At 46.7% G+C, this 14277-nt stretch overlaps 1 protein-coding gene across 4 annotated transcripts in view; it reads left to right on the forward strand.

Moving 5' to 3' along the window:
- The window catches only part of Arhgap44 (Rho GTPase activating protein 44), a 153553-nt gene that overhangs the window by 92480 nt on the left and 46796 nt on the right, over positions 1 to 14277 (forward strand). For all 4 annotated transcript variants that reach the window (XM_055594478.1, XM_055594479.1, XM_055594481.1 and 1 more), the window contains exons 5-7: positions 3483 to 3594; positions 5912 to 5988; positions 12263 to 12380. In XM_055594478.1, the coding sequence (XP_055450453.1) occupies positions 3483 to 3594; positions 5912 to 5988; positions 12263 to 12380 (307 nt within the window). The remainder of the gene's footprint in view (positions 1 to 3482; positions 3595 to 5911; positions 5989 to 12262; positions 12381 to 14277) is intronic.

The raw sequence follows: 14277 nt of genomic DNA on the forward strand, positions 1-14277 counted from the left end.
TTGAAGTCTTTCAGGTACCCAGGGAATCCAAAGCTTGCACAGTTCACACCTGAAGGAGATTTCCCTCCTCATCCACCCCCCAGCACAGCTCTCCATTGGGGAATAAACAAACACTTTTGAAATATTGAACTCTGGGCACAGCAGGGTATAGCAGTAGCGGCCACTAAAGAGGAAGATCCAGGGTTCCTGGGCATAACAGATGTGACTCTTCTCAGCGCCATGGCTCCAGGCTTTATTCCTCCTGGGAAAAAAGTAGAAAGAAGTGTCTTCCCCGGAGAAGCTGACAGGCTCCATGGAAGGACCTAAGGCTGTGAGGATGTTAGAGATGGAGTCCATGCCCATGGTTCAGCCAGAGCACTCAGCGGGCATGCTCAGCGACCTCACCGTCTCTTGTGCTCCACGCTTGCAATCCCCACCCTTAAACAGAAGCAGGCACTGGATTTCCCCAGGCATCTGAAGAAAGTCTTACCTCATTCAATGCAGGAGAGAAAGAATGAGAGCTGGGATGGAGAAGGAATATTTTAGGTGAACTGTTTGGTATGTTTTGAAGCGGGAGGAGGAGGTAGTCCAGTCATGAAATCAAAAGGATATTGGTACGAGATGTTTATTACCAGGCAGGAACACTTAGAAATCCACAGCAAATTGGAAGAGATGAGAACAAATGCCTGCAGATGCAATATTCTCAGTCGAGGTTGATTTGGGGGAAATCATCCAGAAACTCAAGGATGAAGACAAAGACATGGCACATAGACAAACTTGTTAAAATTAGAGGAACAGTTCCAGAGTCATGGTTAAATAGCAGCAGTTCTAAGAACGGGAGGAAGAAATTAAAAGACAATAAAAAGGAATAACCTGAAAGCATTTTCCAGATGGAAGGGCTTGATCTCCTAGGTGAAAGGGCCTGCTGAGCCTGAGGTTTGGGATCCTGAGCAGTGGCAGAGAACACTTCACAAGCTCCTGAAAACCAGTATTGTGCTATCCCAAAGAACCAGAATCATGACGCCCCCAGAACCACCAGAAGCAACAAAGGATGCTTGCAAGTTAAAACAGCTTTCAATGAAGAAAGAGAGAGACACACTGCTCGGCGCTGTATCCAAGGCCCAGGCCACGGGAGCGTGGAGGAGCATAAGGACCATGGTCCTAAAATGTGACTTTGCTTCCCGAGGAGGGTGAACAAAAAAGAGCTAGATGCAGGGTAAAAGGCACAGGGCAGAGCCACGGCCAACCCCAGAAATGCTGGAGGAAGACAGCTGTGTGCTGGGGACAAAAAGGAATACACTCCAGAGTGGCACATGTCCAGGGAAGATGAGTTCAAGAAGGCATAGCTCAGACATATCAAGTGTTTGCAGGCCTGAGCCAACTGGAAAAGTGGCCAATGTTTGGGCTCAGTCAGGCACACAAGAAAGCAAGCAGACAGAAAGGTGTGGTTCACGCCTCGGAAAACGAGCGAGTGCAGAGCCTGGTGCTCAGGATGCACTAACTAACTTACCTCTCCAGTAGGCCGAGTAGCCCTTCTCGCCAATGCTTGAGACCAAACAGTTTGTACATTTTGGGATTTTCATGGTAGTTTACATAGCCTTTAACCAGGTAAGTGTCTTAAATACAAAAAAAAAAAAAAAAGAAAGAAAGAAAAAAAACTTTACTCTGAAATGCTTCAAAAACTCAAACTTTTAAAAAGTTTGGGTTTGTAGAGATGGCTCAGTGGTTAAGAGCACTGGCTGCTCTCCTAGAGGATCCAGACTTAATTCCTAGCATCTACATGGCAGTTTACCACTGTCTGTTAACTCTAGTTCCAGGGAGTCTTGCGCCCTCTTCTGGACACCGCGGGCACTGCACATGTGTCATGAACAGAACTGGGCAAACACCCATAGACATAAAATAATTTTTTAAAAAGTAAGTTTTGGATTTTTGGATTAGATGTACAGCCTATAATATATTGTCAAAAGCAAATACTGAACATCTGTTAATTTAAATAAGCAGAACGAAGAAATGTAAGCACAAATTAAAATCATCATTTTCCATAGTTAGAGGGTCAACAGCTAATACTTAACATTTTACAAACTAAGTCATAGCATAAGGGATACGAAGGAAAGTCCCAGAAGGTCAGGTTAGAAGTGCCCTTACGAAGGTGGAGAGATAAAACCACAAGCTGGGAGCTGACATTTACAGAAAATGACAGGAAGGCAATCAGAGGCTGTTTTCCATTTCCCTCCAGATGCATGAATAGATGGAGAAGGGGAAATGAATTCCAATATCTAGATCTCAGTCCAGAAGTAGCCAAGGGTGTGAGGATCACTTTATGGACCATGGGTCTTGGAGAGCCTGAAAGAGATGGCATGCAGACTCAGCATTTTGACCAGAGCCAAGACTTCCCAGCTGAGAGTCACCGGGGCACAGAGCAGTGGAAACTCCCAAGCGTGCATACATGTGTGTGAGGATGTGTTATATGTGTATACACCACGGCAGTGCATGTGCGGCCACCAAAACTTTTGATCATGGCAAAACTTAATACATGCAGGTACACATGTACATAAAAAAGAACTGCACATGACAAAATGACGAATTTTGCATAAGCAAACGTGGACAAGCCCTGAAAATAGCTGCATGTGAAAAGCAAGTAGAGCCGAGGAAGCCCAGTAGCACGGTTCTTGCCAGGCATGTATAAGTCCCTGGGGTTGACCCTACACTGGGGGAAAAGCAATTTGTGCAAGATGAGTTGGCTATAAAACTAATGGTGGAAAGGTTTTTAGCCAAGTGGTAGCATGTGTGTGTGAGCATATTAGAACAGCGAAAGCATTCTCGGAGCTGAGAGTACATTGTGTCTGCTTATACTTCCATTGATATTTAAGCTTACCCGAGTTTCAGTGAACCTTGTACTGTGTAGGGAAGACAGTCGTTTGGGGAAAACTAGCATCTTTCAAATGGTCTCTTTTCTTAGAAAATGGACTAATGTTCCCTTTATTATGTCATTTCCATTTGGTCCGTGTTGAGCAACTTGTGGGGTGACTTTTCCCCTTTGCTAATGACCTGAGTGCTCACCGTGTGCTAAGTAAGTTCCCATGGTTTAGGGTAAGTACTTTCTCCAGGTGTGGTCCTATCAGAGTTGAGTTTTGGGTATTTGTGTGAAGGTTTGCTGTGTTAGTGGATCCATCTTAGCTGGTCTCCCCAGGGATCCCAGAGGAGAGAGGGAGACAACTGAATCCCTGTGCTGGAGGACTTGGCTTGTGTGAGTCTATGTTCTCCACATCTCTCATAGTTGTCCATGTATCCCTGTTGTCCCTGGCACTCCGCACTGTTTGGAATAGGTGATAACTTCAGACACATGGAGGCAGTGGGGACAGCTTGGCCACTGGTAGCCATAGAAACCAGCCATCTTATTGACACTGACTTGGGGACATTTAGCAAGCCGAGAGTAATGCAGTGTGACTCCGCAGAGCGTGGTGGTCTGGGATATTGAGGATGCCTTTTCCCCTTGTTTGCAGGAAGATGCTGAAGCTCTGTGGAGAGACGGAGGACAAGCTAGCTCAGGAGCTGATCCACTTTGAGTTGCAAGTGGAGAGGGATGTGATCGAGCCCCTGTTCCTGCTAGCAGAGGTGAGACACCAATCGAGGCTGGGCCTAGGACAGAAAGAGTTCTACTTCCGGCCTTCCCCTGTTTCCTGCCCTCTCCTCAGTGGCTGACGCTGTATTCCTTCAGGAAGTGTCATGACCACACCATGGTCAAGATCTCCAAGTATGGTGGCTCTTTCGGCTTCTTCCCCTCCCCCACTGCCTTCTCTGTTCTCTTTTGGAAGGATAAACTTATAGAACCAGCAGCATTACCTCCATCTCCAACCCAAGTCCGAATTCCATCATCCCAATCCCTCTCAGCATCCCCTAGCCGCCCATCTGCAGTCTTCAGTAACTAGTGGCATACATAGCCGCTTCCTCCTGAGGAGTCTAGGGAACTGATGCAAGAGCATCTTAAGGTCTCTTTGTTTGATGTCCTTTTCTTCCTGGAGTTTACAAAATACTAAATTAAACCACATTATTGAAAAGCTATCTTACTGTCTGTGTGGCAGTTTTCCTAATTCCCTCCTTGTGCAGCTTTATCAAGTGGCACAAGAAATGTCCGGGATCTTTATGGGCCTTTCCCTATGGCTCCCTCAGTTGTATTTCGCTGGCCACAAAAAAGCAATAGTTGCTCTGTGTGGGAGATCCCAACAATGATGGAGCGTTCTGCACCTGTGATGTACAGTAGCCCTTAGCCTTCTTCCACCGTGATACACATGGAATGTGCAACTTGGGGGACTCAGATTCAATAGTATTTAACTTCTGCTCTTTTAAATTAAAAATGACATCACCCCACATGACTTGAAATTTCAGAAGCTTTGTAATATTGCCCAGTTCACATCTGGTTTGATCTCTAGATCATCTTCCTTGTGTCCCTGTCTCTCTGTATTCTTTCTGAGACTAAACTACGAATTAAAAAATTACTTAAGTAATTAAAGGTGATCAAAGAGCAAATTGACATCTCAGCAAAGAGCAGCTGTAAACCGTTGCTTCCCACACTGTGCATGGAGTCAAATAACTGTTGCCCTCAGTCCTGTCTTCCCCTAGCCAGGAACACTCCTGAGAGGCACATGCTCCTCAGAAAAGGTGGCTGGAGCTCTGGCCAAAGCCTGAAACAGCCCCAGAAGTGAGGGGGATGCAGCAGCGTATCCCCTGCTCCTTTCCGACTTGAGCAGTCCTGTGACTCCCCAGCGCAGCCCCAGGTTCGGCGGCCCCAGGCTCGGCGGCCCCAGGCTTGGCGGCCCCAGGCTCGGCAGCCCCAGGCTCGGCGGGTGCCGACAGGGCAGCTTGCTGCTGGAGCCAGTGCACTCAGCACAGCCCTCAGCCTGGCTTAGCTGAGTGGGTGGAAAGTGCCTCACGGAGCACTAGGTTTTTCTCACATTTTCCCCTTGTGTTTAAAAAAAATAAAAAAAAAAAAAAAAACCAGCCCCAAGATGATTTTTAGTTCAATTCATAGCCAATTTTCCTTTTTAATTCTCACATCCTGCCCTACTTTTGCTGGGCCTGGAACCAAAATCCTGCACTGGAATCTTCAAGGAAGTCATTTTTAGAAAGAAAAATAAAAAAGAGCATCCACATACAACCAATATGGAAGAAGTCCTTGTGGAGAATTCCGTGGAGGCCGAGTTATTCAGTGCTGACTGTGGGAAATCTTGCTTTCTTTCTGTAAATATGCCAACACAACTCCTTTGTTTCTCTAAATATAAACTGTATATCCTAGTGGCAGCCCTTATCATCTCGGGCCTGCGAAGGCCATGGCGTGTCTGAGCTCAGCTGTTCACTGAGTTAGGTCTGATAGCACCTAAATGGCTATACTCACTTCCTTTCTGCTTTTGGCCATTGTTGGAAGTAGACAGAGAAGCCACTGGGTCTGTTGTTGTTACTTTTTTCTTGTTACTTGTTTGCTTCTGGTTTGACTAAGAGCAGGAGTATGGCCAACCCCGGCCACACTGGTCAAGGGTACACAGTTCCATGTATGCAAGATGAGAAATGCAGCGGTCTAGAAATGCAGTGGGCAGCATGGGGTGGCTGTATTGCATCCTTGGAATTCAAGTGACAACGAATCTCAGGTGGATTTTCACACACACACACATACACGCACACACAGGGGAAGGAGAGGGAGGAAAGCAGCAGATGATAAACCCAGTAGCTTGACATCAAACTTGATGTGAAGCATAATTCCTCTTTGTTGAGGATTAGACCCAAGTCAGTGACAAAGGAGAAAACAAAGACCGGGAGACCTGTAGCCCACCTTCAGGTGACTTCCAGTCATTCTTCAAGCATTCTTTGAGAGCCTAGCTCTTCAAGTGTTAACCTTGGCCTTGGGTTTGACTGTGTCTCTCCTCTTCTGGAACCACAGGTGGAAATTCCAAATATCCAGAAGCAAAGGAAACACTTAGCAAAGCTGGTGCTCGACATGGATTCTTCACGGACCAGGTAGAGCGTCCTCGCGGCCTTCTTAGCTTCTCTGGCAGGACATTTGGGGGTGGGGCCAGGTTTGTGTGGGGACGGGAGAGGTTCTCATTCATCAAGTTTTTAATAGCTTCTGTGCACCAAGCAAGGGAGGTAACAGCAATGACCAGAAACATGGGTCCCCTGCCTTTCTGGAGGCTGCAGTTGAGTTTGAAGGTAGATCCCGGGCAAGAGGACGATTTTAGGCAGCCATGTGTTTAAGAAAAAAAAAAATGCACTGGGTGCTTTTGGAAAGGAGGAAGAGTTATCAACATCAGATGGGGGAAAACAGAAGAATGCTTTTAGAGTAGGTGCTCCTTGGTCTGAGTCCTGGTACAGCCAGGAGGAAGTAGTAATACAGAGATGGGAGGCAAACTGTCCGGGCAGAGGGAGACAGTGCACAGGCCCCGTGGTACTGTATTTGGGGTTCAGGAAGAAGGTTCCTGACTTGGGGAAGAGTGGACATGAGAATGAAGAGATGGGACAGAGATATGTTCGGTGTACAGCAAGGAGAGCATTTCTAACTCTGGACATGTGTCACCTTCCTGAAGTGGCTGATGTAGACTGAGGGTCCCTGCGGGAGTCCTTCGGGGAAGTTCCTCCAAGGCTGTTCTGTACTCAGAGACTACAAACTTTCTGCAGTTTCAGCAGCCCTTGCCAGAGGCCCTGATGTTGACTGCGGCCGTCACATGTGGACACGCTACATGTTTGCCTTCTATCTTTACAGTGCTTTGTGTGTGTGTGTGTGTGTGTGTGTGTGTGTGCATGTATGTGTGTGTGTGTGTGTGTGCATGTATGTGTGTGTGTTGAAAGTTCACACACACTGATGTGGAAAGAATTATTTGTTTCTACTCTAAGTCTTTTGTTTTTCATAATTTAGTCATAATCAGCTCATCTTATTTCACTTTCATGAAATAAGAAGACCAGAGAGCTCTTGGGCAGAGAGATTTAGGATTAAGAGCCCACAGTAGGATATAGAAGTCAGGAAACAAGATCCTGGGATGCTCGTTTGCAGACCTGAGGCCTTGGCAAAGTCCGGCCCGTGTACAGCGGGCAGCAGTCACTGACCTCCGCAGAGGCATTGTGAACATAAAGTAAGGTAACGTATGTGGACATAACATAAAGTGCGCTCCTGCACTTCCCACGTGCTTTTCAACACAAAGCCCATGCTGCAGCATATATGGGGGAGGGGTCTACCGCTGATGCACGTGGTCGCCCCTGACCAGAAACAGCACAGCTTAAACCAGCAGAGAACTTTCTTTAGACTGAGTACCAAGCCTCAGTCCCCCTCAGCCCCCGGATGACTTTTTCAGAATATGTTTTAGGAAGAAATTTCACAGCAGGAGTGTAAGTTGGAAGCTAATGCCTTTTGCTGCGAATAATCAGGTGAGCTTAGAAGCAAATGGCTGGAAATGAATTCAGTATCGTTGGCATCTGTCTGCTCTTGGCTGTGGAAGACTGTGAAAGACACCTCCCTTCCTGGGAGACCGTGGTGGGTGGAATGGGAGGTGTCTCCCATGCAGTCGGGTGTTGGCATACTTGGTCTTCACTTGGTTTCTCTGCTTAGGGAGGTAATGGAGCCTCTGGGCAATGGAGCCTGGCTCCAGGCAGCACATTGCGGAGGGCGGCAGACTTGGACTTTACAGCCTCTCCCCGCTCCTGGTGTGCTTTCTACATGTGGTTGGAGATGTGGCTTCTTGGTTTCCTGCTCAGTCAGTGCCATGCCTCCCTGCCGTTATGGACTGTCCCTTGGAAACTGTGAGCCAAAACAGACGTTTACTTATATAAGTCATTTTTGATGATATTTTATCAAGCAACTGAAAGCAATTAATACAAAAGGTCAGTGGCATAATGCAGATATGACTCTGAGGCTGTCTCCATGCTGTGCACTCAGGAACAGAGAGCAGGGTGCATGAGGAGTTTGGGTTTGCTGTTACCTATGACGGCCCTATGCTGCATAAAATGGCATCTGTCGTATGAAACGATTAATATTTACTATTGGTTTATCTTTTATTAACGCTTTTATAAACAGCTGTATAACCAAATCACCACACAGAGACTGGATTTATTTAGTTAACCAGAACACAATGCTGGGCAATAGTTACTCCATCCTAAACCTCCAAGCCCTCCTAGTTTCCTAACATTTAGATTTTACCCATTATACTTGCTTTTTGTGAAATCTCAGGTCTGGTTCATTCACCATGTCGTTCCAAGACCTCTCCTCCAGCCTCGCTCTCCCAACTCTCTCCTGTCCTTCTCTCCTCCTCTGCCTCCCACACCTTCCTGTCCTCTGGCTCCTCCCTCTCTTCCTGCTTCCTTTCCATTGCTCAACATTGTAGCTGGTTGCTTTATTTTGGCATGTTTACACAAAGTTGAGACAGGTGATGCTTAGAATAAGTATCACAATGCAATGTCAGGATTGAAACCAGAGAGTAGGGGAGAGAAATCAGCATTTGAATGAACAAGGGTAAAGTGTATACATTCCAAAAGAACATTATACCAACAGGCATCCCATGGCAGAAGTGTTCAGGTGTCAAGTTAGAGTCACGTGAATTGAGTGAAGTAGTGTTGACTTCTCTCTGCTGTGATGAGGTGGACACCATGTCCCTGGGTTTTGGGGTTTCATATCTTTCTTTAAAACCCTGGGATTCACCCCAGGGTTGTCTTTGCTTCTACAAGGAAAGTGTAGGTGTTCTGTATAACGTTGAATGTCACCATGGAACCAGGTCATTGTCATCTCACACTTTGTTGTTTAGTCTTTTTATGAGAAAGGGAGCAACCACTGAGGCATGGCCGAGGCTGGTCTTGTTCCGTGTTAAGCAATGTGTACTTTCTGAAAGCCCCAGGAAGTGTCAGTAGCCTCTCATCCATGATTGGCACAGTTTCACACCTCAGCTCACCCTGTTGCTGATTTGAATGCACAAGGAAATCTGTAACTCCGCATTTCCAATTTCTGTGCTTACAGATTTAAGCTTGAACCCTATATTAGTCATTTTCTCATCCGCTGTCAGCGACACCTGGCAGAAGGATCGTAAGGGGTGGGGGTACTTTGGCTCACAGTTCAGGGAGCACAGTCCGCCATGGTGGGAAGGTGTGGTGGCTAGACCAGGTGGCAGCTGAGGGGGTAGGGTTTTGAGGCAGCTGGGCACATCACAGAGTATCAGGAAGCCGACTTGGCTAGAGGGGAGGTCCAATCCATTTCTATCCCTGCCTTCACAGTCTGCCAGCTTGACCCCACGTCCACAGGATTCCACAATCTCCCAAAACAGCGCCACCAGCTGGGGACCAACTGTACAAACATAGGAGCCTGCAGAGGACATCCTGCCTTCCAACCACAGCAAACGAACCTGCTGCCACCTTTGTATTTTAGACAAAAACAAAGTAAGACAGAACAAAAACAAAATGGACCTTTTAGACCATCCTCTTATAAGTGCAATTTATCTTCTTTATCTCATTAGTGGCTTTCTGTCGCCTACTTTGTGTTGTGAGTGAGGGGATAGAAGGTCGCTTGGCCGGTATGTAGGTAGCTTAGGCCCCTCTATCTCTGCTGGCTTTAGTCACTAATGAGTTGGCTGCCCCAAACCCTCAGGTCACCCACTCTCCAGTCAATTCAGGTGATGGTCTTCAGGGTGGAAGTGACACCCCCAGCAACGGTCCTTGCTCCTTGATTCTGAGTGGCTGTGTGTAGCCTGGGCTTATCTGCCCTGTAGGACATTGCTGAAAGCCACAACAAGCAGCCAGCCAACTTCTGCTTCGTGCCATTTCCCTTCAAGCTACACTCTTAGTCAGCGAGGAGCAGCTGTCAGGACAGAGCCATGAAATTCACACTGAATTCCAGGGTAATATTGAATAGCAGGAATCGCAAGCTTCTCTCCTGAGGCTGCTGGTTCTCAGTATTCCTACCCCCCCCCCACTATATTTCTCCATTCAGCTGCATTTGTTAGGTCCTAATTGTGATGACCCATGTCTGGCTGTCAAGGCTCTCTTCAGTCCTGTCTGCTGCCTGTGCCCTATAAGATCCCTCAGTGCGTCCACATGGAGCCCCCTCCAAAGTCATTTTCACCTCTCTTCACGCAGCACATCCTAATCAATACTTCCGTGGCGAGGTCTTTGAATTTTAGCACAACTCTGGTGAATCTGTCAGACCCATCCTATTTATTCAGTGTTTAATGAGGGTTGAATCGAGCACATGCATTTGTCACTGGTTAAGTAATCCCATCCCGTCAGCTTCAAGTCAATGAAATGGATATAAATTCAGTGAGAGGAAACTGGTGTGAGCATTGAGATATGACCTATAGTCCTCTGATAGAGGAGTCGGCCCTCTCAGCCCCTCAGCCTTCTCTCCACCCCACCCACTTTTCAAAGCTTCTATTAGTTGGTTCTTCTTAGGTAGCCCAGTCAGACGGTGGCTATATTTTGATCCTGTAATCAACATGGAGGTGTATTTGCTGTCTCATATAAATTACAGCTGTGATGTTCCATATTTTGTGTGTCCCAAATCCCTCAGTACTTTAATGTTTTTTATTTAAATAGTTGACTCTGGATGGTTCCAGCCAACCCACAAATGGATCCTTTGGGTAGAGCACATCTCTACAGGAAGAGTCATTCAGGGTTTCCTGCTGAGCTCCTCTTACTGTTTCAGCTTAAAGAAATTGCTTAAAATACTGGTTTTCAAATTTCTCTAAATTCGTATCTCTGAACCAGCATGGTTCTCAGGACTTGTGTCTTCCCTGTAGTCTGTAACCAGCACAAGGTCTGAGAGCCTTTGTACAATGGTTTCCCACATTGCGTTCTAAAAGCCCGAGAACCCTTCCTTCATGACTTTCTGCTATTAATGCCCCTCTTGAATCCTACAGCCCCACATCCTTATGTTGTTATTGTTATTTTTTTCCTGCAGATAACAAGAGAAAGAGAACTCCAGCAGAACTACCAATTAGCTAGCTGCTGATTTTTGAATCATAACTAGGAAGGGGAGGATGTTGTCCTGGTATTTGTGCCTCTCAATTGCCAGGCTGCCGACATGATCTGGGGGTTGAGGGGAAGTCTTCATTTGGTCTGTACTTATATTATATTGAAAAGAAACTGTTTCATCCTGTCACAGTTCTTCAGAGAGACCTCCCAGGAGGATTTCTCAGTTCTCTTGTCAGCTAAAACACCTGGCAACCAGGCCACCCATTCCTACCTGAGCTCCATCAGACCATCTTGGGCAGGCAACCCCCCACCCATTTCTCCCACCACTCATCCTCCTGACTTTCCAGACTGCCATTTATCATCCTGACTGCCCTGCTGTGCTTCTCACAGGCTAGAAATAGCTCTGACTCTCCTGGCAAAGATAAAAGAGCCAGTGGGCGAGTTAAGATAATGGACTGTTCCTGTCCTTCCTCCCACCTGCTGGTCCCTATGAGCCGGTGAGGTCTCAGGCTCAGCAGAAGAGAAGCCCTGCCGAGCCCTTTCTTCTTGTAGGCCCATTCTGTTCCTTCCCTTCTCCCCTGATGGGGACTCAAGCAACCAGACAGAAGTGTTACCATTTCTCCGTCTGTGCTTCCTAAGTGTTTTCCTCAAGAGGCCAGGATTCTCCCTGCAAAGATGAATCTTTATGTCACTGTGATGCTGTTCCGGGCTTACCAGCTCAGACTTTCACCTTTGGATTGGCCTTTAATTCCATCAGTGTTTCCTTTAATCCCACCAGTGTTTCCCTTTCACCTTGCTTCGATTATTGGCTTCAGCTACACAGGTGCATTTCCAAACAAAGGAGGCGATGAGGAACTTAAATGAATGACAGCAGCCACACTGAAAGGCAGTACTGGTAACTTTGAAATAGGGAGTGCATTGCTATTAAGTAGGGTGAGCCTGATTACGTGTCAAATATCTCCTAGCAAGAAACTGAGTGAGGTGGTAGGTATGTTAACTGGTTTGATTTCATCGCCCTGCACAGGTCACACTGCTCCGTAAATGTCAACAGTTGTGATTTGTCAGTGAAAAGAGGACAGCAGTGGGGACTGTCATTTGGCTTTAGTGTGTAGAAGGTCATAGAGGACACAGTGGGGAGCTGTAGGATGCTGGTCCTGTGGGTAGGGTGGCCTGATCCTCAGTTTCACCCAGTTCTGCTGGGGAAAGGTGAGCTTCTCTCCTGGTGTGGCACTGGTATCTCCTGGTCATTCCTCCTGGCTAACAAGCCAGGGGTTTCCTCAGCACTCTGTCATGCCCACAGGGCTCCACCTGACTCCTGCTCATCTTTTTCTCTCTTGTTTCCCATCAGGTGGCAGCAGACTTCCAAGTCTTCAGGGCTTTCCAGCAGCCTTCAGCCTGCGGGTGCCAAAGCCGATGCCCTCAGGGAGGAGATGGAGGAGGCTGCCAACAGAGTGGAGATTTGCCGGGTACTTGTTCTCCTTGCTCTTCTCTCCTGGGACAGGCTGAGGAGTCCTCAGGGATTGTCTGTGATGTTCAGTGGAGTTTTCTTAACGCTGGGCTGGAGATGCTTCAGTTAATCAAAATGTCCCTATCACCTATTCTTATCTTCAAAGAGTCTGAGATGAGCTCAGGACTCAGGGCTGTGAGGGCGACTAGAACATGGAAGCACAGACTGTCTGTAGGGAAACCTCATGCCGTAAGCAAAGAGTACATGACATTCATTTTTGTGGAGAGCTTTAGGACAACTGAGTTCCAAGGAATACATTGTAGGCCCCAGGGTCAGGGAAGAGTTTAGACTAAGCCTCAAGTCCTGTGATTATTATAATGTTTACCTATTGGGAGGCATTTCAAGTGTTAGCTGTGGAGATCACCAAAGAAAACATTTCCCTTTTTAAGAGAGAGACAGAAGCTAATTCTACGAGCAGGGATCCTGTACTTGTGGGATGATGTCCTTCACTGCATACATTACTGCTCCCATCTACTATACCCCCACACTGTGTAAGACATAAATGCACATTCAGAGTGCTGTTGTGTGTCTGTACATCTCTGTACATGCCTTTGTGTCACTTTGGCTCCCTAAGAAAGCTTAACCCGTGTAAACTATATTTAGATCCAAATATTAGGAAACTCGCTCCTACAAACACATGGTGTTCCTATTGTGTATAAGCTGTGTGTGTGTGTGTGTGTGTGTGTGTGTGTGTGTGTGTGTGTGTGTACACGTGGTCATGTGCACACGGGGTAGCAAATGCAGGGCTTGGTCATGCCAGGCAAGCAGTCCGCCACTGAGCCGTGTCCTCAGCCTCCCCATGCAGCTTTAGAGAAAGCGCTGCTTGCTTGCAGATATCTGTTCTTTGTGGCTTTCTTACCTCATCCATGATTTTTACAGCCACTGTGCGGGTGGCGGCAACCTTGCTTTCACACGAAACTCAGAATTTCTCTTTGGGATTAGACAAGTTGAAGGGTTTTGTTTTGTTTTGGTTTGGTTTTGGTTTTTTAAGAATCCTCTGTCTCCCAGGCTGCCATCCTGTGAAAACCAAGCAGAGAAATACGAATGCTTCAGATCCCAGATTCATTGGCTGAGGCAGACTGGCCATTTATGCTTCTAGGTCAATGGCAAATGCCAAGCTAGTGTGCCATTTCTGAAGTGTAATTCTCTCTCCTGCTGATCTGGACATGATCTGTACCTTATCTATTGTATATCCACTTATCTAGCTCAACATCTTTTTTTTTTTTTTTTTTTTTGAGGGTGGGTTGGGGGTGGGGGATTATAACAGTCATTTTTACGACTTTTACCAAATGCTCTAAGAATAGGTTAAAATAATTAGAAAAATCCATCCCGCAAGTCAAGGTCATACACACAATTGAGTTTAATGTATATTGATTATATGTATGAGCACACAATGTATGACATGCACAGATGTGGAGGGGGTCAGATTCCCAGGTAGGATGAAAAAGATGCAAGGTGAGATGGGAAAAATTGAAGAAGCAACTCCAGCATGGAACTGTTCTTAGTCAAAAGCAGAGTCTACCTTGTAGGAGACTTAGTCGGTAATACAAAGAAATACCGGAGGATTTCTTACAGAATGTTAGGGAAAGACACAGACAGGAACAGGTCTGGAGAAATTATGATATGTCGCGACCGGCCTTTGCCGATAAGGACGATGCAACAACCGAGGATTTCTTCAGCGGCAAGTTTATTGTTACAGCTCTTTTAGCAGATGTTACAGCTCTTTTAGCAGATGGTGAAGGACCCAAACCCCTGGCAGCGCCCCGTTTAAATAGCCAGCAAGGCGACCTGTCCGTCTGTAAGTGGTGTTCTGCTCGAGTCCTCATCAGTATATGGCTGGCAATTGGATTGCAGCC

The sequence above is a fragment of the Psammomys obesus genome, unplaced genomic scaffold (assembly GCF_907164565.1).
Source record: "Psammomys obesus unplaced genomic scaffold, mPsaObe1.curated_primary_1811, whole genome shotgun sequence".
In the NCBI taxonomy this organism is placed as follows: Eukaryota; Metazoa; Chordata; class Mammalia; order Rodentia; family Muridae; genus Psammomys; species Psammomys obesus.